This window comes from Physeter macrocephalus, chromosome 11 (genome assembly GCF_002837175.3).
Source record: "Physeter macrocephalus isolate SW-GA chromosome 11, ASM283717v5, whole genome shotgun sequence".
NCBI lineage: Eukaryota > Metazoa > Chordata > Mammalia > Artiodactyla > Physeteridae > Physeter > Physeter macrocephalus.
In genome coordinates, this window is record NC_041224.1 from 177,558,946 (window position 1) to 177,585,956 (window position 27,011).

The following is a 27,011-nucleotide window of genomic DNA, read 5'->3' on the forward strand; positions in this document are numbered from 1 at the left end:
TCTGTCCCAAGTGACCCCCCCCCCACACACACAGTGTTCTCTGGAAGTCTGTTCCAGCCACCACCTCCCTTCTCCTTGAACTGTAACCAGTTCTCCTTCCTCTGACCCTTTCCTCCTGACTAAGTCCCTTCTGACCATGTTGCCGGGTTTTCCAGCTCTTTCCTCCTTTCCCAGCCTGACTGCCTGTTTCCTGGCCACCGCTAGCCCTCAGACCTTGCTACAGCTCAGCTGTCCAGCCTCTGTGTCCCCAAATGCACCCTCATTGCCAAGGCCTCGGCCTTCTCCCTGCACTCACCTCTCTCCCTGACATCCCACTCCGTCCCTCTCAGAGTGAGACCCTCCTCTGGTGTCTTCTGTGTCAATACGCTGGTCCGACTGGCCAATTCCCCACACACCTGGGAGGATGGCTGCCGGCCACGCCCAGGCTCTCACTGCCTCGCCTGGAACTATGCCTGTGGCCCACTAGTTTGTCCTGTGACTCCTGGTCCCGTTTACAGGCACTTCCCCATCAAACTTCCTGAAGCACATCCTAATTGTGAGGCTTCCAAGGGACTCCTCATCGTCCGTGGGCCAAGTCCAACCCCTTAGTAAGGGGTCCTAGGCCCTCTGCAATGCAGCCTGATACCTCCTGTCTGACCTCCTTGTCCCATCCTTGACTTGAACAGAGCTGGATGGCTCCTCATTTCCCAGACACACTAGGTGTGCATTTCTAGCCTCTTACTTGGATGACTTTATCTCCTCCTCCCTACTTACTTCATCTCTCAGATCCATCAAAGCCAGAACTCTGGTCCCATCCAACACCCCCAACCTGGATTCCTCCCCTGCCTGCCCTAGCCCCTGGGGGTTCAGTCATCCTCACGCCGTCATTTGTCTCAAGCCCAAGCAGCAAATACTTTCTTCACATGTACTGTTGGTAAGTTGGACCTGGGGTCTGCACCCCACAGGATGAGGTCCATGGCCCTACCCTATCTCGGGGTGTTCTTCTTTCTTGTCCCCAACCAGGCTGTCAGTTTTTATTCTTGGGTAAATCTTCCGTCCTTCCCCCAGGCTCTCTTATCCCATCCTCAGCTGCTGAGGTGCTGGTTCAGGGCAGAAAAGCAAGGTTTGGGGCCTGACAGGATCAGATTTAAATCCTGGCTCTACCTCTCACCAGCAAGGTGACCTTAGGCCAGGCACCTGCCCCTCTGCTCACAAGGGAGTTTCCCTACACATAAAATTGAGGCAGTACTACCGACCCCACAGGCCTGTGGCACGGATGGTGACTGCTGCATGGACAGCACTGGCACTCTCCCCCAGTGAGCTCCTGGGTGCCTTGGTCCCCTCCTGTGTGTTCAGTGTGTTCCTGTGGTGTTTACTCCCCTCCTGGACGATGAGCCCCTCAGGGGACAGGCGTGGCTCTAGTCCCGTTTGTGTCCCTTGTTCCCAGCACAGAGTGGGCACTGAGTGTGTGCAAACAAGTGAGCCAATAGTCAACACCCAGCAACCATCTGTGATGAAGGACAACACACAGGGAACTATATCCAATATCTTGTAATAAACTATAATGGAAAAGAATCTGAAGAAGAATATATATATATATACACACGTGTGTGTGTGTGTGTATATATATATATATATATATATATATATATATGAAACTGAATCACTTTGCTCTACACCAGAAACTAACACAACACAGTAAATCAACTATACTTCAATTAAAAAAAACAACAACAACACAGTGAACAAGCCCATGACTGGGGGAGATGGAGCAGCATCTTACCAGTGATCTCTGCTCAGAAGACCCTTTAAACCTTTGCCTTAATCAATGCGATAACTAGAGTCTGCAGACCATAGGCAAATATATTAGCAAGGGTTCCAGGATGCTTTGTTAATTACAAATAAGCATTATGTATCTCAGCCACTGGGATGAAAAGGGCTCTGATGGGGGTGGTAGGAAGGGACCAGGCAAACCTCAGAAACGGGCCTTTCACTTGACTTTCCCGACAGATAATTCAGATTTCCGGCAACTTGTTTTTATTTCTTGCAGTTTTGGTGCTGTGAGGAAGCTGAGGATGGCGTTGTAAATATAACTGTATGAACCTCAATAATTTTTTTCAGTGCACGATATGGGTATAGTCTACATCTTTCCATATTAGCTAGGATGACTATATAATCTGTCATCCAAACTAGAATACTTCAGGGTCAAAGGGGGATTATTATGTCAGGACACAAGCGTAAACACGGCTTCCCCAGCACACTGGGGTGAGTAGTTGACCTAATATTAGAATATTTACTCTGTGATTAGTCGGTGGTACGCCAAGAATTGCCATAAAACCTCACAGGTGACACAATGGAGCAAATGAACAAAAATTCCTGAAAATGACATTTTTCGGTGGAGATGCCACAACGGAAATTTCGTTTGCCATCCACTGCAGTGCTTGCATTACTGTATGGATAAGGGACGATTTTAACACTGAGTTTCCTCAATGGAATGCCATTCTGAAAAGAGAAAACCAGGAATTCCCTGGTGGTCCAGTGGTTAGGATTCTGAGCTCTCACTGTCTGCGGCCTGGGTTCAGTCCCTGGTTGGGGAACTAAAATCCCGCAAGCTGTGCGGCATGGCCAAAAAAATAATAAAATAAATAAATAAAAGGATTAAAAAGAGAAAGAAAACCAACCCATATTGCTTTTAATTTTCCACTTCACTTCAGACACTGCAAAATATGTAAATTCTTTTGATCAACGCAAATCATTAAGAATGCTTTTGAGTGGCTAAGCTACTGAGGGAAGAAACCCCATGGGTTTCTCAGATAACAAGGAGTTTTCATATCCATTTGGACTATTAGCAGATTATCTGTGGGAGGCTCAGAAGTTCATGGTTCTGCAGTGTCGACATTTTTGTGATAGGATAATGAAGTTGATAAGGCTGTGTTTATTACACAGAGTGCTGTTTCTCGTCCGGTGCCTCTTACCCACCCCAGCCCATCCGGGACCAGCACTGCACAGGTAGTCAGAAAGCTGGGCTCACCTTTGTGAGATGAGTTACAAGATCCGCCTCCGTAGGCGGGGATGAGGCTCCCAGCCAGGGGCGAGGCCAGAGAGAGCTCTGGGAGGACACGTGCTGGCTGCTGCGGGAGGGTGAATGAATACAGAGTGAAGAGCAGCAGCCCTGCCCCCACGGAGCCCCCAGCTTCTACAGAGCTTCAAAAAGCAGGTTGGTTTAGCACAGAGGAACGGTACCGAGACAGCCATCAGCAGTGGAGGGGGCAGGCACTCTGGCTGGACAGGGCGGGAGTAGCTTAAGAGCGGAGCCCACAGACGAGCGGAGGGATATTTCCAGGAAATCATGCAAGTGAAGCCCCAGGGGCAGATAACTGCAGGGTGTTCGGGGAATGAAACGCAGAATGAGGGACTCCCTTGACAGCCTAGTGGTTAGGGCTCTGTGCTTTCACTGCAGACGGCCCAGGTTCCATCCCTGGTCAGGGAATTAAGATCCCACAAGCCATGCGGTGCAGCCAGAAAAAAAAAAAAAAAAAAAGAAAAGAAAAGAAAAGAAAAAAGGAGAATGGATTGACTGAGGCAGAGAATGGGGGCCTCGAAGGACTCTGAAAGCCAGTCTGCGTATCTCGGACTCTGCGGGTTTCTCTTCCTCCAATAAGGAGAATAATCTTAAAACTGGGAAGAGTTGAAGAAATGTCCCTTAGGAGAAATTGTCAAGAGCCCAAGATAGGTGAGAGATGGGGGCAGGCGGGTGGCACTTAGTGGCTGTGAATCCAGTCTCTAGGCCTCCACAAACTTTCTCGGATTTGGCCAGATGGGAGTCGCAGAAAACTGGAAAGGGAAAAATGTCATAATTTTCCAAAAAGCAGAATAAGTTGGGTTCTGGAAAATACAGATAATAAATTTGATATTAATATTGGTTCTGAGCAAAAGTTTTAACAGATTTTTGAAGAGCTGGTGTGAACTCACTTGGAAGGAAATTTGTTACGACGAGGCAAACCAAACTCATTCCCTCTTTTCACGGGGTTACCAGGCTGGATGTACAAAGCGTTGGTAAAGAGCCTTCCCAAAACCCTGTGGAAAGTACAGAGAAAAATAGTCTGGGCCAACAAACAATTGGGTGACTTGATATTTAGTTGGGCAGACACATCCAGAGTATTTATAAAAAGATCAGTGGAGATGCAGCTGGTGAGGTGTGGCCGATGTGAGAGCTCCACGCCTCTGCCAGCCCCACCCTGTGCTTCTAACGTGTTTATCAACTACAAGGATGAAGAAGACATTAATGGGTTTAGTACAGCACATTCGCTGCTGTCACAATGCTGACGTGTTATATCCCAGATTCTAGAGCTTAAAAGATTTTGCTTCGTTAAAAGGATGGATTGAAACAAATCAAATGACGTTTTACAGGGGTAAAGATAAATCTTATCTTTAGATTAAAAATTTTTTTAAAAATCAATTAGCTCAGTCAGTACAGGTTGGAGACGACCCAACAGTAATTCATTTGAAAAAGACTGATAGGTTTATAATTGACCAGAAGTTCAATATGAACCAACAGCATATAGCCTGGCTGCTCAAAAAAAAAAAAAAAAAATCAATACAAACTTCCGTCGTATCAATAGAATCATAATCTCCAAGTTATTTAAGGGAAATGCCACTCAGGTCACACACACACACACACACACACACACACACACACGATTCTACAAGACAAGGCTGATTGATGTAAGGGATGCAATCAGGTACCAGTAGATGTGAGGGGGGTGTAGGGGGCTCACCAAGCCCTCCCAGATGAAGCAGCTTCTCTGCTGGCAGGCAGAGAGGTGGGCACTCAGCCCTGGGAAACGGGGTGGGCAGAGGTCCAGAGCACTCAAGTGCATGGCACGTATGAGAGTCGTGGATAGGGGTTGCCGTGTCCGTGGTGTGGCAGGAGCGTGTCGGATGCCAAAGACAGCATTTGTGGCAGGAACACAGACAGACTGGAAGTCCACGCCAAGATGTGTGCACTTAATGTGGCAGGCATCAGAGAATGAAATGATGTCGTTAACCCCTCTCTGGGCGAGTTAACCCTGGAGTAACAAAGCAGAGGTGGGGAAACTGGGACACAGGCTGTTAGAGCACCCTTTCAGAACAGACAGCAGCCTGCATCAGGACAGAGGGAGATTAAACTGACCAGACAAAAGCGGGATCAATGAAGGACGCTTTGGAAAGGGTGGTTTGGGATAAAAATAACCAACAATCTTTTTAATAATTCAAGCTCTTCAACTTTGAAATAAGCCGAGTGACCATTTGTCAGGGATGTTGCAGAAAAATACTGCTGCGTCAGCAGGCAAGTTGGGGACAGTGGAGTTTAATATTTTTTATTGATGTCAAGAATCTGTGATTAGCTCTCATTTTATGGCATAACAGTCTTATCATGAGAAAGTGTATTTTATATTTTATAATTTAGTATCAGTGATGAATGGTGTCCTGAATCTCTGGAATATCCAATTCTTGACTTTGAGATTCTGTACTAACTGTATTAGTTCGTCAGGGCTGCTGTAATGAAGTACCACACACCAGGAGGCTTAAACAACAGAAATTTATTGTTTCACAGTTCTGGAGGCTGGAAGCCCCAAATCAAGGTGTGGGCAAGGGCTGGGAGGGAAGGATGGATTTCAAGCCTCTCTCCTTAGCTTGGAGACAGCCAGCGGTCTGCTCCCTGTGTCTTCACATGGTCTTTCCTTTGTGTGTGTCTATGTCCTAATTTCCTCTTCTTATAAGGACACCAGTCATATTGGATTAGGGCCCCACCCTAATGACCTCATTTTAACCTGATTACCTCTGTAAAGACTCCATCTCCAAATAAGATCACATTCGGAAGTACAAGGAGTTAGTACTTCAACAAATGAAGTTGGCGGGAGGGGGCACAATTTAGCCCAAAACACTAACTGAGAGGCAACTTCTCTGCTCTTAGAATAAAATCAGAACCCCCCTGTGAACAGGCCACCCCGTCTCCCACCGCGGTAATCTCAGTTCCCCAGATGAGCCTTATTTGCCTGAAGCAACGTCCACTGGTTCTTTGCCCACTGCTGCTTTGTGACCTCCTTTCACGCCTCAGTCCAGTTCAGACCCTCCACAATAATCTGAAACCCTTCCTTCTGGTTTTGTTTCATAACACTTATCACAATTTGGAATGACGTATTTATTTGTACGATTGTTATATGTCACCTACAGGGAGAAATACATTCTACATCCCAACTCAGCACACATACAGACATTTCAAGTAAAGATCAACACTTCAGGTAAAATGCATGTTCTTAGTAATGTTCAATGCACCTTGATATTTCCTATTTCATCTATTTTTTCTTGTAGTAAAATACATACAACATAAAATTTGCCGTTTTTACCACTTTGCGGTGTACCGTCCAGTGGCATTAAGTACATTCACACTGCTGGACAGCCATCACCACCATCCAGCTCCTGAACTTTTTCATCATTCTAACTGGAAACTCAGTCTCCATTAAACACTAACTCCCCCACCCTCAGCCCCTGGCAGCCACCATTCTACTGTCTGTCTGTATAAATTTGACTCCTCTAGGGGCCTCATATAAGTGGAATCATGCAGCATTTGTCTTCTTGTGACTGGCTTATTTCACTCAGCATACTGTCCTCAAGGTTCATCCATGTGGTAGCAAGTGTCAGAATTTCCTTTAAGACTGAATCGTATTCCGTTGTACGGATAGACCACATTTTATCTCTCCATTCATCCGTCAGTGGAAAATGGGTTGTTTCCACATTTTGGCTATTGTGAATAATGCTTCTATAAACATGGGTGTACAAACATCTCTTCGAGACCCTGCTTTCAATTTCTTTGGGTATATACCCAGAATGGAGTTTTCTGTTTCTTTTTTACAAAAATTAAAGTATAGTTGATTCTGTTTCATTTTTTAAAGTGCTGAATGACTGTTTTTTAAAAAAATTTTATTTTATTATTTTATTTTTGGCTGCGTTGGGTCTTCGTTGTTGCGCGTGGGCTTTCTCTAGTTGTGGCGAGCGGTGGCTTCTCTTGTTGCGGAGCATGGGCTATAGGCGCATGGGCTTTAGTAGTTGTGGTTCACGGGCTCTAGAGCGCAGGCTCAGTAGTTGTGACGCAAGGCTTAGTTGCTCTGCGGCATGTGGGATCTTCCCGGACCGGGGCGTGAACCTCTGTCCCCTGCATTGGTAGGCGGATTCTTAACCACTGCGCCACCAGGGAAGTCCCTGATGTGACTCTTTAACTTCATGACATTTGCAGTTCGGAAGGCACTGTGTTTTGCGTGATGTATCCCCAGCCTCTGCATGGTTCCTAGTCCTGTAGAACTATTTTTGGAGGAACGTTGAATTAAACTATAGATGCACGAGGCTTTACATTTCTGGGTATTTTTTAATTACTTCTCCATGAATAATGGCTACAGAGCTCCCATTTTCCTTTCTTTTTCACATGTTGTACAAATGCTGCTATTAATGCCACTGAATGCTATGGTTATATTGTCCTAGAGAGCATGTATCATTTATGACAACATGTTTTGGACTCAGGCCATAAATTATCTCAAAATGACGTGGAATAACAGTCTGTTAAAATGTTTGGGCACAAAATCTCACATTATTAATTAGGTTTTCAGAGATTTTTCTTGAACCTTCTCCATAGGTCTTTAAAAAATGCTGTGTAGATTACACCTAATTGACTTAACATGCATATCCTTGTAATTACACTAAAATTTGCCCCTTTTAGAGTAAGGCTTTTATCATTGTGGGGAAAAACAGAGCTGTTTAATACTCTAGGTTAAGAGTGTAATCATGATCTTTATCATCTCAAAAGCAGTGGACTGTGTTCTTAATTGTTATTTGTAATTTTGCTCTGGTGGAAGTAAAATCCTCTAAGAAAATCTCCAGCTCAATTCTTCTTCGTCCCATTTCCGAATTTTCTTTATTCCCCAACCTTCCTTTGTTGGGGCCACCAAATATCATACCTTTAACATTATAAATCGGGAATGCTAACATTCTTAGAGAGAATCGTCTTTTGATCATTTATTCATGATGATCACTTCATTTCCAAGTTAGAAAATGCCACATATCAGTTTTTTAATACCAATTATCCAAAATATCCTAACGTATAAAACCACAAAGTAGAGTAGCGATAGCATAAAGATCGGACTAGAAGGGAAGCAAGATGGGAAATGAGAAAAGAGAGAAGGGCCAAGTTCAAATGTGTGCGTGTCCTCAAAACCCCTCCTGCACGGTACCTGCCTCTTGCTTTCGGGATGCAGAGGGCCAACCTGTACTTGGCGGGGGTAGAGGCTTCATGTGACGCTTCTGCCACCTCTGCCCTCTATATGTGGCCCCTATTTCCTTTCCCTGCCAAGGTTCTGAAATGTGCATCTACATGTGCTCTCCTCTTTTTTTTTTTTTTGGCCACGCCACGCGGCATTCAGGACCTTAGCTCCCCGATCAGGGATCGAACCCTTGCCACTTGCAGTGGAAGTGCGGAGTCTTAACCACTGGACCACCAGGGAAGTCCCCATGTGCTCTCCTTTTGACGTCCAGCAGCCCGGCTCCGGTCCCCACTGCTTCACCAAGATGCTCCAAGTTACCTGGGAGCCCTCTGCCACCAGACCGAAGCCCTTTCCCCCGGCTCATCCTCTTTGACCTGTCCTCTAGAGAAACCTGTGAAAAGGCCCACCTCCTTGCAAATTTCTGTGCTCTTCACTTAATGAGACAACCCGCTAGGCTGATCATCCTGCCTCTTTGACAGCTCCTTTGGAACGTCCTTCTCCCCTTCCAAGGATCTTCCCAGCTCCTTTCTGACCTTCCATTCTTTCCTTTACAGTTCATGCACAGCCTCTTTGCTGAGAATTCCCACATCCCCATTCTTTCACTGGCCAGCTGGTCTGCATCCCCCGTTGCTATGGGGCATCCCTAACAGGAGGTTTGCTGTCCTCGCTTGCTTGGCCTCTCTGTCTCTCCAGCTGTATCGTTCTGGAGCCGTTTCCCTCTGGCCGGTCCCTCAGCCTCTTTCTTCCCTCTGACTGTCTGGGCCCTGAGTGTCTGGTTTCTGGAGCGCTGCAGACACCCTGGGCTGCTCCAGCTCCAGGCCACGGCCCCTGTGGTCCGATTCACACTCAGACTCATCTCTAACACTGCTCGTGCCAGCCTGCCTCCGCCTGCCGCCAGCTCTGGCTCAGGCTCCTCTGCCGGCTCTCGGGACCTCTCTACCGTGCCCCCCCCTCTCTCTGCGCACCCTTATTTCCCACGATCTATATACAAGCTGTTTGCTCTTGGCCGGCCAGCCCTTGGCCTGTCAGCAGGCCCTGGTCCTTCTCTCCTCCACAACCACTAACGCTGTCCTTCAAACACCAGGTCACAGTCAAACCCACAGCACCTGCAGCCCTTGAGCGAGCCCCCCACCTCCCCGTGTACTTTTCCCGTTAACAATCCCTCTTGTTTTCTCTGCTTGGTCTCCCTGACCGGGACCTTGATAAGGGCTTCAACCTCTCCCTTCTGCCCACAGCATCTGATGCCAGTCATGCTACCCCATGTGCCAAACACACCAGGCACACCCCCAGAGCCCCATCCCTGACAGCATCTTCTGCTTTTGCAAAGACAGGCCTCTATCCGCCTCTGAACCCCAGTGACGCCCCCACGTTTTCCTAATAGTAACTTTTTACTTGGTTCTCATTTCACCTACTTGTGTTCAACCTACAGGAATTAACACCTACAACTCGGACCCACTCAGAATTTTACATGTAAGTGAATTATAACTATTGTGTAACTGGGAGCATAAATGTTAGGCGGTCTGTTCTGGACAAAGCCAGAGGATCACCAAACTCATATTCTTCTCTCTTGCATCCTGACTTGTTATTTGCCAGCATCTTTACTTCAGGCCATGAGCACTGAAACTCAAACCATTAACCTGGCATGTGTACGCAAGGAATGGAAAAGTTACAAACCCGTGGATTTGTGCATTTATCTCCTACTATGATATTTTGTCCCAACTCTTCGTCTCTCTGAGATAGAGTAAATACAGATTTCCGTGGGTCCTGTAACAAGCTAACAAGTGTGTAATGTGACAAATCTGCACCCCAGGGGCTGATCAGAGGCGGAGAGAACAGAGCAGATGTTTTAGCTCCTTTAAAGGCTGCAGCCTTTCCAGCCTGACATTACCAGGGCCTCTTTTTGAAGTGGGAAGCCGCATCTTTTATCGGCCCAAGAGCGGAGTTACAAGCCCTGCGCTAATTCTCACTCGAGGCAGGGCTGTGCTGTGGCGGAAGACGTGCGGAAAGAGGGGCGCGCCTCGCAGGACGTGGCCAAAAGCGGAGTTGCTGCGACGTGGAAAGACAGCCGAAATGAGCTCGCGAGTTGTCCATGTTTGGTCCTGGAGCCGCCCGCGGGCGCCGGGATAGTGCCCCCGGGGAGCGTGGTCTCCGGCGTCCGCAGGAGGGGTTGCCCGTGCCGGGGCGACGCCCCCGCTCCCCGCGCGCCCGCTCCCACGTCTCCGCCTCTCCTTTGTCCCCGCGCCCCCCGCCTCCCGCCCTCCTGGGGGGCGCCAGCGACCGCGCGGGGAGGCGGGGCTTGGCCGCGGCGCTCCTGCAGCATCCCGGGCCCGGCCGCGCGCCGCCCTGGGCTCCCGGGACCCGGCAGCCCCGCCCTCCCGCGTCCCCGCCCCGTCCCGTCCCCGCCCGGCCACGTCCCCCGCGGAGGCTGCCCCCTGGCGGGCAGAGCGGGCGCCGGGCTCGCGCGGCGGCGGCGGCGGGCCCGGGGTTGCCATGGTAACCGGCAGCGGCCGCCGCCACAGCAGGGCCGGCCCCAGCGCCAGCGCCGGCCGCAGCTCGGCGCGGCTCAGTGTGGGGGTGAGCGGCGGCGGCGCGGCCGGGCCGGGGAAGCGGGCGCTGCCCGGCGGCCTCAGCATGGAGGACGGCTTCTCGAGCTACAGCAGCCTGTACGACACGTCCTCGCTGCTCCAGTTCTGCAACGGTGAGGGGCGGCGGCCGGCTGGGCGGGGGCCGCGGCTGGGAGCGGGCCGAGGGGCGAGGCCGGGCGGCCGGGGAGGCCGTGCAAAGTTGCTGCGGAGGGGCGCGCGGTTCCCGCCGCCGCGGGCGCATTGTGCTGGGCCGCGGGCCCCGGGCCGCGCCTCGCTGCGCCCCCGCCCCGCCCCGCCCGGCTCCCGTTCCGGCTTCGGCCAGTGCGCGCGGGGCGGCCGATCCCGGGGAGACCGCGCGAGCGCACCGGCCGGGCAGCGCGGGGGGAGGCCCGGCCGCCCCGGGGCTCCGGGGACGTGTTGCTTTCTGCTTCCAAACTCACATCTGTTTGGAAATGTCTGGATGAAGAACTCGGAAAACAAATCACTTAATAACGAAACACTCCTTCGAGGATGTGCGCAGTGTTTGTCGCGGATGGACCCTCAGGATCCATTCAGTTCTACTTTGATGAAATCATCACAGTTTCATGCAATCTAGAGCTTTGTAAATGGACAGGCAAAGTGAACCTGGCTTAAAAGTGTTTCGACTGTTTTGTTTACGGGGTGATAGATTTATTTATTTATTTATTTATTTATTTATTTTTACAGAAAGGAAATATTAATAGCTACCAATATGGCATCTTTAAAAATATATAAAATCCTACATGCTTGAAAGATTTTAATCTCACTAGCAGGGTTGAAAAAGATTTTCACAGCAGACTGCATAGTTTATCAGAACATGATGTGTGATAATTCATGCACAAAAGTTAACCATACAGTTTTTTATATGTCGGATTTACTGCTTTCTTAGAGGATCCCAAAAGTTTGTTAAAGAAAAAAAAATGTGTTTTATGGAATTTGCTTATAGTGCAGTCGGAATAATTTGGAATTCTAGATGCTTTGACAACTCGAGCAATTTATTTTGCAATTGTAATTGTGATTTAGGGGAATGTTTCTAGTTATTCAACACCTGTTTGCAAATTGGAGGTATTAGCCTTGGCAATAAAGATCACTGGGTTGATTCATCCTCTGTAATGATATTTTAATCTCTGGTGAAATTTATCATCTTTTTCATGGAAGAGTATATATTCTGATAGTTTTGGCAGCTTATAATTGTCCTATTAATCACATGTGAGCCTTCATTAACTTGTAATGCCCTCTTCAGTGGAAAGGAAGAAAGTTTTGGCTCTCTCTCCACATTTAACAACATTTCAGAGTTGAAGGCAGACAGAATGTATTTGGTACTCTGCTGGCCACTGGAATCCTTTATACAATACATAGTTTAGAGTCATGGGAACGGTTTTACTCTCCACATATTGGAGCAGTTGTTTGGGGCTGGTCATATTGTTTCTAAACAGCCGCTCAGTCATGAAGTTGACCTACACATCTATTCATGAATGTTTTGGTCTTCTGCCTTTTCTTGTTAATTGCTAGGTTGGTGATATCGTTAAGGAATTTTACTGGTAACGTTCGGTGTCTAGAAGAAAGTAAAAACCAGCTCTTATATAGTATGGCTAACAGTTTAAAGAAAAATGGCTTTATTATTTATTTATTGAAGCATAGTTGATTTATCAATACAGTGTTGTGTTAAATTCTGCTGTACAGCAAAGTGACTCAGTTATACAGTATATACATTATTTTTCATATTCTTTTCCATTAAGGGTTATCTCAGGATACTGAATATAGTTCCGTGTGCTATACAGCAGGACCTTGTTATTTATCCCTTCTATATGTAATAGTTTGCATCTGCTAATCCCGAAGTCCTAATCCATCCTTCCCCCAACCACCCTTGAAAGAAATGACTTTAAAATAGCTAGAATCAAGCAATAAGATCAGTTCAAAATACAATCGAATCACAACTGTTGAATTGCTTTTCTTAAAAAGCTCAGCTCTGTGTTTATTTTTTGGTTACCTTATGAATAAAGTTTAAAGCAAGAGTAGTCTGTCAGGCGGAAATGAATGTTAACTGGTGATGTCTTAGGCAGCAGATGTTTTGATGTGAAATTATTCATTTTTAAGAGGCTTCCATTAAGTGAAAATATAAATGAATACAATCCAGTTAATGACTATGATCATTCAATTAAAGCACTGGATCACAGAAACACCATTTCCCCAAGAACTAAATTAAACCTTTGGATGTTTTATTAGCTACATTGAAACAATTTTTTTTCTTTTTAAATTAGTGATTCACATGACAGTGGCAGGGCTACAGCAGTGTAATAGATGAACTTATAAATTTTCATATGTTGGGTACACTCCCTGCTTTTGATAGTGACAGGAACTAAAAAGTCATAGTTGTATATTAGCTTCAGAAATTACAACCCATACTTCTTATTTGTATGACTGTCACAGTTAATGTACTCCTGGTGAGATAAAGATAGAAGTCAGTAATAAAAATGAGAAGGAAGGAAGAAAAGACGTTGAATGAGTGAAATCTCTTTTATCCTTATACTTTTTTTCCTTACTATCTCTCCTACTTAATTTGTAATGGATATTAAATGTGAACGTAGGCAGTATCTGGCCTCCTGAAAAGACGATCCATTCTCATCTTTTAGATACTGGCCTTCTCATTTAAGTAGAAAATATGTGCCATGTTTTTTCTTCAAACTGTTTAGAACTCTGTAAAGTGAGCTAGAAATCACAAACTTCTTTTATTGCCCTAAGAAAAACTACAGTAGTTGGAAAGTGGACTAAAGCTGGCATTTATAAGACAGTTTGTCGTTTGGGAAATACTGACCATCCTTTATTCCATTTTTTTCTTCAGAGCCTTCCCTTGACATAGGTAGAATTACCATCCTCTTTTACATAGGAAGAAACTGACGCTCAAAGAGATTTTTCTGACTTTATAAGGCCACACAACTAGTAAAGCTTGGATACCAGTATGATTTCTTTGTTTTAGTAACAGCTATAGAGACATATAATTCACATTCTATAAAAATTCATCCTTTTAAAGTGTACAATTAAGTGGCTTTTAGTATATTTACAGAATTGAGCAAACATCAACATTATCTAATTTTAGAACATTTTCATCACCTCCCCAAAGAAACCCCAGGACCCACAGGGTCGTATTCCCTGTTGCCCTAGCCCCTGGCAACTACTAACCTACTTTCTGTTTCTATAGATTCTGCATGTTTAATATAAATGGAATCATATACTATTTAGCCTTTTGTGTCTGGCTTCTTTCACTTAGCATAATGTTTCAGGGTTCATCCATGTTGTAGCATGTGTCAGTACTTTATTCCTTTATACGGACAAGTAACATTCCACTGTATGGATAGATCACATTTAATTTATCCATTCACCAGCTGATAGGCATTTAGGTTGTTCCTGCTTTTTTGACAATCATGAATAATACTACTTGGAACATTCATGTCCAAGTTTTTGTGTGAACATGTGTTTTCATTCCTCATTGGTCAATACCTAGGAGTGGAATTGCTGGGGCATATGGGAACTCTGGGTTTAACGTTTTTGAGGAACCAATCTGAATTTTTTGAAATCTAAATGTCAAGCTCTTTTTATTATACCTTGCTGATATAAGAATAGGGAGTCAAGGAGCTGGATGAAAGAGGGAAGGAAGTGGGTGGGAAGGACGTAGTGTTGCTGTTTCATTTCTGTGAGTCACTTTTGATTCTCTCATCAGTCACAGATCATCAAAACAAGTCAATGCACACTCTTGCTTAGTTGCCATAGGTTATAAGAGTCTCAGCATTCGAGGGGACCAAAAAGGTGATCTCATCTCATGGTTTACTTTCTTAAGCCTTTGAATGTTTCTTCAAAGTACAGCTCACCCAGGAATCCAAATGTTAAGCAGATAAACAGGGAGCAGCTCCAGCTGAAGCGGGGAGAGGACAGCGCTCTCTGGTCCTCCTCACCTGTCTCGCCCTCCACTGATTCAACCCACCCATCCCTCCAGGGCTTTAAATCTCTGTTCCATGGGGGGATGCTCCAAAGGTTATTCAACCCACGTTCAAGCAGTTCCAAGGGACTGGAAACTCACTGTCCCTCCATGCAAGCCATTCCTTCTTTGTATAATTCAGACTGTCAGTTCCTAAATGCAGTCAAAGTTTGGCCCCAGTTCTGTCCCTTGGGTCCAGAGAAAATAGGTTTAATCTGTTTTCCATGTGCTAGGTTGTCCCATGTTTGAAGACAGTCATGATAGCCCTTTCTCAAGTCTTCTTCCAGCTAAACATTACCATTAAAAAAGAAAAAAAAAATCCTCACAAGACACAATTTTAGACCCTTAATCATCCTGATTTTCTTGGTCTACGTTTGTTTTCTTTATTCTATAGGCCTTTTTAAATTTGACATAACTGGATGTTGTATTTCAAGCATGGTTTTTAAATAGAGCAGAGTAGAGCCGGGCACTTCACCTCCCATGTTCTACAATCTATACCTCTAATAATGCAGCCCAAGATCGTATTAACTCTTTTGCTTGTCACTTCACATTGTTACCTCTTACTGGTTTTCACCTAAAATTCTTGTGTTTTACACGTACTGTAGCTAAGCCCTTTTTTTTTTTTGAACATCTTTATTGGAGTATAGTTGCTTTACAATGGTGTGTTAGTTTCTGCTGTATAACAGTGAATCAGCTATACGTATACATATATCCCCATATCTCCTCCCTCTTGCGTATCCCTTCCACCCTCCCTAGCCCACCCCTCTGTGTGGTCGCAAAGCACCGAGCTGATCTCCCTGTGCTATGTGGCTGCTTCCCACTAGCTCTCTGTTTTACATTTGGTAGTGTATATATGTCCATGCCACTCTCTCACTTCGTCCCAGCTTACCCTTCCCCCTCCCCATGTCCTCAAGTCCATTCTCTACGTCTACGTCTGCATCTTTATTCCTGTCCTGCCTCTAGGTTCTTCAGAACCTTTTTTTTTTTTTTAGATTCCATATATATGCGCTAGCATACGGTATTTGTTTTTCTCTTTCTGACTTACTTCGCTCTGTATGACAGACTCTAGGTCCATTCACCTCACTACAAATAACTCAATTTCGTTTCTTTTTATGGCTGAGTAATATTCCATTGTGTATATGTGCCACATCATCTTTATCCATGCATCTGTCAGTGGCCACTTAGGTTGCTTCCACGTCCTGGCTATTGTAAATAGAGCTGCAATGAACATTGTGGTACATGACTTTTTAAAAATTAATTAATTAATTAATTAATGTTTGGCTGCATTGGGTCTTCATTGCGGTGCGTGGGCTTCTCATTGCGGTGGCTTCTCTTGTTGTGGAGCATGGGCTCCAGTAGTTGTGGCTCGCAGGCTCTAGAGCACAGGCTCAGTAGTTGTGGTACATGGGCTTAGTTGCTCCGCGGCCTGTGGGATCTTCCCAGACCAGGGATCAAACCCGGGTCCCCTGCATTGGCAGGTGGATTCTTAACCACTGCACCACCAGGGAAGTCCCATGACTCTTTTTGAATTATGGTTTTCTCAGGGTATATGCCCAGTAGTGAGATTGCTGAGTCGTATGGTAGTTCTCTTTTTAGTTTTTTAAGGAACCTCCATACTGTTCTGCATAGTGGCTGTATCAATTTACATTCCCACCAACAGTGCAAGAGTGTTCCCTTTTCTCCACACCCTCTCCAGCATTTACTGTTTGTAGATTTTTTGATGATGGCCATTCTGACTAGTGTGAGGTGATACCTCATTGTAGTTTTGATTTGCATTTCTCTAATGACTAGTGATGTTGAGCATCCTTTCATGTGTTTGTGGGCAATCTGTATATCTTCTATGGAGAAATGTCTATTTAGCTCTTCTGCCCATTTTTGAACTGGGTTATTTGTTTTTTTGCTATTGAGCTGCATGAGCTGCTTGTAAATTTTGGAGATTAATCCTTTGTCGGTTGCTTCGTTTGCTAATATTTTCTCCCATTCTGAGGGTTGTCTTTTTGTCTTGTTGTGGTTTCTTTTGCTGTGCAAAAGATTTTTTAAGTTTCATTAGGTCCCTTTTGTTTAGTTTTGTTTTTATTTCCATTTCTCTAGGAGGTGGGTCAAAAAGGATCTTGCTGTGATTTATGTCATAGAGTGTTCTGCCTATGTTTTCCTCTAAGAGTTTTATAGTATCTGGCCTTACATTTAACTCTTTAATCCATTTTGAGTTTATATTTGAGTATGGTGTTTGGGAGTATTCTAATTTCATTCTTTTATATGTAGCTGTCCAGTTTTCCCAGCACCACTTATTGAAGAGGCTGTCTTTTCTCCATTGTATATTCTTGCCTCCTTTATCAAAGATAAGGTGACCATATGTGTGTGGGTTTATCTCTGGGCTTTCTGTCCTGTTCCATCGCTCTATATTTCTGTTTTTGTGCCAGTACCGTACTGTCTTTGATTACTGTAGCTTTGTAGTATAGTCTGAAGTCAGCAAGCCTGATTCCTCCAGCTCCGTTTTTCTGTCTCAAGATTGCTTTGGCTATTGGGGGTCTTTTGTGTTTCCATACAAATTGTGCAAGTTTTTGTTCTAGTTCTGTGAAAAATGCCATTGGTAGTTTGATGGGGATTGCATTGAATCTGTAGATTGCTTTGGCTAGTATGGTCATTTTTGCAATGTTGATCCTTCCAATCCAAGCACACGGTATATCTCTCCATCTGTTTGTATCACCTTTAATTTCGTTCATCAGTGTTTTATAGTTTTCTGCATACAGGTCTTTTGTCTCCTTAGGTAGGTTTATTCCTAGGTGTTTATGTTTGGCTAGGTATTTTATTCTTTTTGTTGAGATTTCTGTGCATTAATTTTGTATCCTGCTACTTTACCAAATTCATTGATTAGCTCTAGTAGTTTTCTGGTAGCATCCATAGGATTCTCTATGTATAGTATCATGTCATCTGCCAACAGTGACAGCTTTACTTCTTCTTTTGCAATTTGGATTCCTTTTATTTCTTTTTCTTCTCCGATTGCTGTGGCTAAAACTTCCAAAACTATGTTGAATAATAGTGGTGAGAGGGGACAACCTTGTCTTGTTCCTGATCTTAGTGGAAATGGTTTCATTTTTTTCACCATTGAGAACGATGTTGGCTGTGGGTTTGTCATATATGGCCTTTATTATGTTGAGGCTAAGCCCTTTTTTTTGCTTACTTTTACATTTTCTTTTTGATGAGGCATTTCCTCCAGCCCAAGATGATTGTAGTCTGTATCGTAATGCTGTAAATAATCCCAACGCTTACGTAAAATATTTCAGTGTTATAATAACATGGAAGTTAGTTATTGCCTTAGACGTTATGATTCTGGCTGATAGCTTTTTTTCAATCTTGCCTGGAAAGGTGTTGTGAGAGACCTTATCAGCTTCCTTCTAAATCCTATGCATGGTGTATCTACCACTTCCTGGTGCATCTGGGCTTCTTCCCCTGCAGGTGCTACCTGTTAATAACCATGGCTGGTCAAGTCCACACTCACAACCTGCTGCTCCCAATGACTTTCTGAAGTCAGTATAATAATCTTTTGAGGTACTGCCATTTATTTTTTTCTAGTTGTGAAATGAAAACTTGTTTTCATTTCTAAACATTTATATTGGGGGAGTTAAGAATACTTTATTTAAAATCTTAGAAATAGTTTGGCCTCTGTAATTCTGACCACTTTCTCTTTACTATGATTAGGATAGGATTTTCAAGTTGGCAAATAGTTGCGTTTGAAACAGCATCAAGGACCTCGTGTGAGGAAATCACTCTGAACTCAACAACATGAAGTATTTTCAGACCTCTTACGTATTCTTATGTGGTGGCAGAGGACTGATTTAGGCTTTCTCTGATAGCAAAATCTATAGAAAATGCTTTCATGGGAGAGTGCATAGCAAGCACCCGTGCTAAGCAAGAACTTCTAATTGGTACACTTGGTATTCCGGCAGGGAATTTATTTTATAGCCAAACCACGAGCATTTATGACATTATGAACAGACCCAAGGATTTTGGTGGAGAATTCACAAAACTATGCTTAAAAGTAACCATTAGTCGGTTATTAATTTTTGAGATGGTGTAAGCCTTTTCATATAGTCTTTTAAAAAAATAAACATTTTAGTTGAGTGGAGGATGGATAAAAGAAAAATAACATCTTTGTTTCTACTGTTACAGTCTGTTCGAGCTATAAAACTAGAAGCGTAAAAACTTAATCACGGATAGCATTGAAAATTGAACATTAAAGCATTGCTTTTATTAGCAAAGCAGCTTCTCCAAGGACTTAAAATCAATGGTAATTTGTACTACTCGCAAAAATTCTTTCAGGAAAACTGTGCTTATTCATCTTAAAAATCCTAGCTTTTTAATAGAGGATTTCTAGGATTTGTAAAGTGTTTTAATTGCCACCAGAAACATGGATAATAAAAAAGTGTGCTGTAAACCTTAAATGCTATATAATTATTATCAATACACCCTCCCCCCGAGGCTTCATGTTTTTCTCACTAGATATTGGACACGTGCATTTAATATTCTGCTGAAAGCAGCATGTTTGTTTTACTATCATGTAGGACTGGGTCTGTCCTTATGTGCCAGGCGGAGCCAGCACACATCCTCCTTGGTTTACTTTAAAGAAATAGCTCTTTAGAAGTTTATCTTTCTTTAAAGTATTTGTTTTTCCATTAAGAGTTAGGTAGACATACTTGCAATTTTGTTTCCTCTCAAGCTGTATCTTTACTGGAAAATACTATTTGTGTGGAAAACCACATTTTTACAGAGGACTTAGTCGTGTCTTAGAATGCAACAGCACATTTTTTTCTGCCAGTTTTCAGGAAAAGATTTAAGCTCTCTGACTTTAATAAACTACCCCCTCTACGAAGGGGCACATTTGACCGTTACCCTTGGATGATGCAATAGGGCAGGGGCGCCAAGCCCACAGTGGGGAGTTCCACAGGAGACCTTGGCTACCTGCAGAGGGGGAGGGAACGGGCGGTGCCAGCCCTCCGAGGGGTGGGGGCCAGATCGTTGTGCATCATTGTGGTGTGGTCCAGGACTGGCTGTGTCCTGCGTGCTGTGCCCTCTGGAGGGGAAGGCATTATTGTCCTGGACTGCAAATTATTCCCACAAAAAGCCTTTCAAGGACAATGGGCAGCTCACATGAAAGATAATGAGGACAGAGACGGTTAGGCAGCAGCATTCATGGAGAGAGAGCCCTTTAAGCTCACTTGGCGCATGGAGCCAATTTTGAGTGAATCCCTGCAATGTGCACAGGACAATGAAAAATGTTTAAAACATGGTTTTCCCTAGAAACATTACATTTCCCTAGTCATTGTCCTACACTCCTCTTTCTCCCGGCCTCCCATCTCCATGGGCCTGGGAGGTTCTGCTTCCCAAGTATCTCACCATTTCTCCCTGCGCTTTAGCTCAGACCGTGGTCGAATCCACGTTGAAGATGAGCTCACCTAAGGTGAAATTAGCTGCTTGGAATGCTCCTCCTGGAAGACAGATCTGATCTGGAAAACCACCTCCTGTTGCAGAGTCTTCAGGGCCCCCTCCTTCCCCTTTGGCACCCAGAGCCCCCAGCGGGCAGCTGCCTGTCTCAGCCGCCTCCCGAGCTCCTTCGCCTGCCACCACGCCGGCGCCCGAGTGCTGTGAGGTGTCCTTTCTTGGTGGCCACATAAACCTCTGTCGTCATGATGATCCCAGAGGCCTGTCATGGTGATTTATTTTCAGATCTCCCGTTAGACTGTCACCACTTTCCAGGCAGAGGCTCCCGGAGATCACGTTTGTGTTTTTTTGCTCCTCAGCTGAGCCTGCCCCTGGTGGGTTTCCTGATGGATATTGTGTGTGTGTGTGTGTGTGTGTGAAATACACACACACCAGTCAAAATGCTTCCCATGTAACACGTGCACTACGTTGAGGTTAAACAGGGAAAGCACTCATGCGCCTTTCTGTATGCTTGAAATAATGTGTGTATATATTTTATATTATATATCACATATGTATATAAGTACACACGCATACGTATTGGTACCCATGTCACAGGAATGTCGATACACACGCACACACGTGTGACATTTAACTCTCTTCCTCATCAAAGATCCAGTAGGCTTAGGCATTGCAGGCAAGGAAACATTACGGGTAAAACCCAGAAACATACGGATATGGGACGGTGCAGAGACTGGCCAGATGGAGTCAGACTCCCCTGCACAAACAGTACAGAAAGCCCCAGCTGGACACGGGTCCACTTGAATCAATAAGGAGAAACATTTGCAAAAAGCCTGGGGTGGTTTAACAGACTTAACACAAATTCTATTCAGCCAAAGGAACTGACACAAGGAAGTAGTTCTTGGCAAAACTGGCGTCTTTAGCAGTAAAAAACAGTTTGGACTGTTAAATTAACCCCCCAAAGTTATTTTGTGTAACAAGAATTTTACCATTTCTAGAAAAATATGCTCCAGACGAGAAGCAGTCGGGTATAGTTAGGACTGTCTTATGCTCTAACGTCTCTGTACATATTAGCCCAATTACAGTGTCAGCAACAGTTGAAAATCCTTAGGAATGGAACTTAGCGATGACGCTTCGTGTAATATCAAGTTTCTTGTAATGCTTACCTATCCCGTGTGTAAAACATGGAGACTGCTCCCCTGGGAACGTATGGGCAATATAATAAAGATAATGATCTGTGAGCGTGGCTTCACCAAATTAGTCCTTTAGAAAGTAATTATGCAGCCTTGCCCACACTCCGCTGCTCTCAAAGACTAAAATCTGCTCTGTGTGTCATTTCTTTGCCTTCCTAGAAAACGGCCTCGTATTGAGTTGACATAATTTAATTATATAAAAATATGTGTTCAGACTGCATCTTGTACTTAATTATAGCTCTGACACTACAGAGTTGTTATTTCCCAGCCAGAGCTTGTGCTTCTTCAAAGTGGGGGCCACGTCCCATTCATCTTTCTCTGCCCACTGCCGGGCACCGTGCGTGCGTGTGCGTGTGCGTGGCAGGGGAGGAGCGGGAGACGCAGGCAGTGCTGGAGGTCTCACCAGGCAGCCTCAGGTGTCACGGAGTCTGAGCACTTACAGGTGTCCCCTGTTTAACCCTCATTCCACTGCTTTGAGGTGGCTGCTGTGATCACCTGCGTTGTGTCTGGTGAGGAAACGGAGCCCTAAAAGTTTAAGTAACTTACTTAAGGTCGCCTGGCTGGTCCTTTTCAGAGCTGGGATTTGAACCCAGGCATCTGGCTCCACGGTCCACAGGCTACGAGGTGCTCAGTTGTGTTTGGTGAATGGGCAACGGATCAAAAGATGGGTCCCAGACACAAAGGGGTGTGGGAGGTGTTTTTCATTGGCCCCTTGCTTCTGGGAGAGGCCACACGCTAATTACTAGTCCAGATCTGAGTTCCTTCCACTGGAGTGCTGAGAGGGTCTCCGAACAAGTTCCTTGTCTTCACCCACGTTTCCCTTCAAATCACACCACGAACGCACTTTCTAAAGCAGGCGTCTCGTTTATCTCTGAGTTACCCGAAGTCCCATGGAAGCTACCCATGGCTCTGAGGGTGCAGGGCTGAGTCCGTGAACAGCCTCCGCCTGCTTCCCTGACCCAGGGCGGCCTCTCCTCCCGGGTGCCTCGGAGGCTGCCCCCTTGGGCTCCGGGTAGCGTCTGGAGGTGCAGGGCTGGTTGACGTGCGTCCTCACGTGCTGTGCCCCTGCCCTCCCTGCAGGGACCCTTCCGCAATCCTCCTTTACCTTTAGAGCCTGGCTCCATGCCCTGGAGCCCTCCCTGGTGCATATTGAATTTAGGCGAGGTTCTCTTGGTGCCCCGAGCCCGGTGCTGTGTCTCAGTGCACTGCGAACCTTGATTTCCCTCCAGACCAGCAGTTCCCAGAGGAATGCATCGTGGGCCCTCAGCCCCTGTGTGCTGAGCCAGAGAGTGAGTCATTTCAGAGTGGAAATATGACGCGGTCGTTTGGTCTGGTAATTGCCCACTTAGACAGTTTTAACACGCTCTGTACATAGCCCCCTCCCCTGCGGTGACCAAGCATCAAGGAAACTGTTCAGTCTTTCTGTCGGTAGTTCTGGTTCTTTCCATTTTTCTCCAGCAGCCTCGTCCCGTTTATTACTCTCTTGCTCTTCTTAGAACACTTTTTTAGTTTTTAATTGTGGTAAAATACACAACATGAAATTGACTCCGTTAACCATTTTCAAGTGTACAGTTCAGCGGCATGAAGTACATTCACATGGTTGTGCAACCATCACGAGCATCCGTCCACAGAACTCTTCTCGTTTTGCAAAACTGAAACTTTGTCCCCATTAAACAAAAAATCCCATTCTTCCCTCCTCCGGCCCTGGCACCCGCCATTCACTCTCTGTCTCTAAGAATTGGATTACTCTAGGTCCCTCATATAAGTGGAACCCTACAGTATTTGCCCTTTTGTAACGGGCTCACTTCCCTTGCACAACCTTTTGTGAAACTCTAGTTTCATGAGTTACAGAATCCCAAACCGAACAATGTCTGACTAAGGGTTCAAAGCTGGGTGCCAGGGGAGGGGGGTAATTACCTCAAAGTTCGAGGCTGTCAGAGTCCCTGCTGGGGCGTCACCAGATCACACCCACGTGCGTTACCAGCAGCTCTGCTCAGCCTGTGTAAAGTCTAAGCATCTTATCTCTGGAATCCCTGCAGTAAAAAGTGTGCTCTTTCCCCAGAGCTAACGTCAGGGCAAAGCCAGACTCAAGAAGGGTGGTGCAGAGTCCTGGAAACAGGGCTCAGACTCCAAACTGCCCTGTACGCCATCAAACAGCAACAGAGGCCACTTTGACAAGCAGAGAATGGTAACAAGTGTCTAAGCTCTCTTAGGAATGAGGGGGTGGGGGGGAAATTTTAGGGCAGTTTAGAAAGATGATGAGGGGCATATGTTTGCTAAAGAAATTCCAGGACATATGCCTTCTGATCACCAATAGCGTACATTCTCTCTCAACTAGCTAAGAATCTAAGAAAGGAAACAGCAGATGTGAGGCCCATGCTCTAGGAAGGATCTGGACTGGAGTCTTGGAATATCTCTGAGTTTTTGTTCTTTTTTTTTAAAAGATTGCTGTTGCACGTTTGGCGCGAGCTACTGACATGAGTGTCTGACTGGAGCATCGCACTCACAGGACTGTTTGAAAAGATGAGCAGGCGTAGGCTACACATGTCCAGAATGAGACATTAACTCTTGAGAATTAGCGCACAAGATTGTGTGCATTTCTTTCAAGACCGTCTATAATCTATCACCAGATTACATTCCCGAGGTTCAAAGCATGGGCTTTGGAGACAGATAGGTCTGGGTTCAAATCATGATTCTGCCAATTATGAAGAAGAAGCACCCTGACCCCACTCTCCCTCCTCCCGCCCATCTGCTGCTCTGTGCCCCATTGGGCAAACGGAGAGGGGAGCCAGGGAGCCAAGGGGCTGTGTTGCAATCCCCTACCCCTGCCAGAGTTAGCCTCCCAGCACAGAGGACAGGGAAGGGTCTGAGGGCAATCGCAAGAGGTCCAGTGGTGTTGTCTTGAATCAAGATGTAAATATTTATTAATGTGTTACCTTTGTGACACATTAATAAATATTTGATGGTTGCAACTGCGTTGATCTAGCCTAGTTCCTGATGTCACGTAGGCATCCCATAAATGTTGGATTCATCCCTCTGTCAACTGTGCATTGCTTTTCCAGTATGCCAAGAATTTCCGTGGTCCTGTAGTCATGCTTTATCAACCCTTATCCCCTCCTGTTTCCATAGTGAAACACGGTTTATCCTAGGAACCCGGCCTACACATTGTCTCCTGGTTGAAATCTTCCCTGATCTCTCCAGGGTCACTTTGTCTTTTCTCTGCATTTCCAAATTTTGGTACATACCCCTCTAACTGGCACTTGGTTCATTCCATCCTGCCTTCTGGTTATCTGTTCAACCTTTGTTTCCACCACCAGCTAGCACACTCCTTCAGGGTGGGGACCCTGTATTGTCTTTTTTATTTTGCTTCCTTCCGTTGCTTTGCACAGGGCCTTGGTTATGGTGTGTGTCTGATAAATGCTTGTTGAATGAAAAATCAAATACTATTCAGGATTAGAGAGTTGCATTACAGAAAGATACCTGGTGATGCCGTAATTAACTTGCTTAAAAAAAAAAAAAAGAAAAGAAAAATCAAATACCAAAATTAGACAAAGGGCCATGCTATCTTTAAATCATCATGAAAGGCAAAGGGGAACTTCCTGATCCTGAAAAGCTTTCCAGTATTACCAGAAACACTTCTTCATTGTTTACAGCAGTGAAATAACTCACAATCACATGTAGCAAAGCCTCTTAGTTATTGTAGAGTGGAGTCAGTGTAGGAGCTTTCAGCATTCATGGACTATACATATTTGTGTACATACTTGGTAAAAAAAACAATATATATATACAGACACACACACAATTTTATTCGGTTTATTTACCTTCTGTTGTTGTGGACATGGCCGCTAAACACAGGCCACCCACTGTAATTTGCTCCAACATTGGAGGGATTTATTGAGAGACGCTATCTCCACTCTAGTATTTTATAGTTTTCAAAGCACCTTCAGATCTGTTTCTCACTTAATTCTTACAACCAAACTCTAACATAAGTTAGATAAATACTCTTTTATCACGTTCATGTTACGGACGATGAGATCCATCAGGTGACTGATGGATGTTAAGTAGCTTCACCAAGGCCAGTCAGTTCAGGAAGTGACAGACCCCCAGACGCAGGTCTCCTGACAAAACCCAGCGTCCTTTGAACGGTGCCATGTTGCCTTCTCTACGTTAGTATCTACACTGTTCGGGTAATCGACCTTGAAAAGAGCACTTGATTTAACAAGAAAATATGATATAGATAATTGCACCTTCTATGCTGCAAATTTTGTTGTGGAGGTGGTTGTTTTCCTGGACCTTGAAAAAAATGATTTATAGATAGCGCTTTGCTTTTGGAAAAACCTGACATTCAAAAATCTGGATGCAGCATAAGCTGTTACAAGATTATTTACAGGATTCCATAGCATCTTCTTAAAACCGTAAATTTCCTTATCTACTTAAACATCATATTTGACAAATGTTGATCTTGTTCTTCAGGGCCACATCCTGGGTAAAGTGCCTTGCTTTTTTTTTTTTTTTAAATTCCTGTTCTCTCTCAAATCATCCTAAAGAGTGGGGGAAACTGCTGGCTTTGCAGCAGTACCTCTTACGTGTGCAGTTTTCCATTGTGGCTGAAGGGTGGGTGGAAACATGCCCAGAAGTCGTGTCCAGTGTTCCGACAGGTGCCCTGTAACCTAGGCTGGGCTCTGCCTGTTTGCTTGGTTTCTCTCTCACATATTTATCTCAGATGCCTTAAGATCCAATGGCCTGAGGGAGAACTAGCTTCTAAATCAGCCCATAATTCCTTATCTGTGATTTCAAAATCCAGAAGGCTCTGAACACCAAATGTTTTTTGGTGACTCAGTTATTATTTAGGCTCATCCTGATTGGACATCATTTGGTGGGGATTGGGGGGAATGGAAGGGTGGAAAAACCTCCCCTGAATTGAAGCATGTGGCTTTTAATGGTTTCTGTTTCTCCCTTTTCATGTGAAAGTTCTGCTCTTCTGTAGAGCTTTTTTTTTGGGAACATCTTTATTGGAGTATAATTGCTTTACAATGGTGTGTTAGTTTCTGCTGTATTACAAAGTGAATCAGCTATATGCATATATCCCCGTATCTCCTCCCTCTTGTGTCTCCCTCCCACCCTCGATATCCCACCCCTCTAGGTGGACACAAAGCACTGAGCTGATCTCCCTGTGCTATCTTGCTTAAAAAAAAAAAGAAAAATCAAATACTAAAATTAGACAAAGGGCCATGCTATCTTTAAATCATCATGAAAGGCAAAGGGAGAACTTCCTGATCCTGAAAAGCTTTTCAGTATTACCAGAAACACTTCTTCATTGTTTACAGCAGTGAAATAACTCACAATCACATGTAGCAAAGCCTCCACTAGCTCTCTGTTTTACATTTGGTAGTGTATACATGTCCATGCCGCTCTCGCACTTCGTCCCAGCTTACCCTTCCCCCTCCCCGTGTCCTCAAGTCCATTCTCTATGTCTGCATCTTTATTCCTCTCCTGCCCCTAGGTTCTTCATAACCCTTTTTTTTTTTTT

At 45.0% G+C, this 27,011-nt stretch overlaps 1 protein-coding gene across 6 annotated transcripts in view; it reads left to right on the forward strand.

The window, feature by feature from the left end:
• EML1 (EMAP like 1) overlaps nt 1–27,011 on the forward strand; it is a 209,129-nt gene that overhangs the window by 52,929 nt on the left and 129,189 nt on the right. The window contains exon 1 of one of the 6 annotated variants that reach the window (XM_055088709.1): nt 2,824–3,196. The exons of 1 other annotated variant lie outside the window; for it this stretch is intronic. In XM_055088709.1, the coding sequence (XP_054944684.1) occupies nt 3,052–3,196 (145 nt within the window). In that variant the 5' untranslated portion in view covers nt 2,824–3,051. Of the gene's footprint in view, nt 1–2,823; nt 3,197–10,763; nt 10,972–27,011 lie in introns of those variants that run through there. 4 more of the 6 variants (XM_024131049.2, XM_055088708.1, XM_055088711.1 and 1 more) reach the window with 4 other exon arrangements.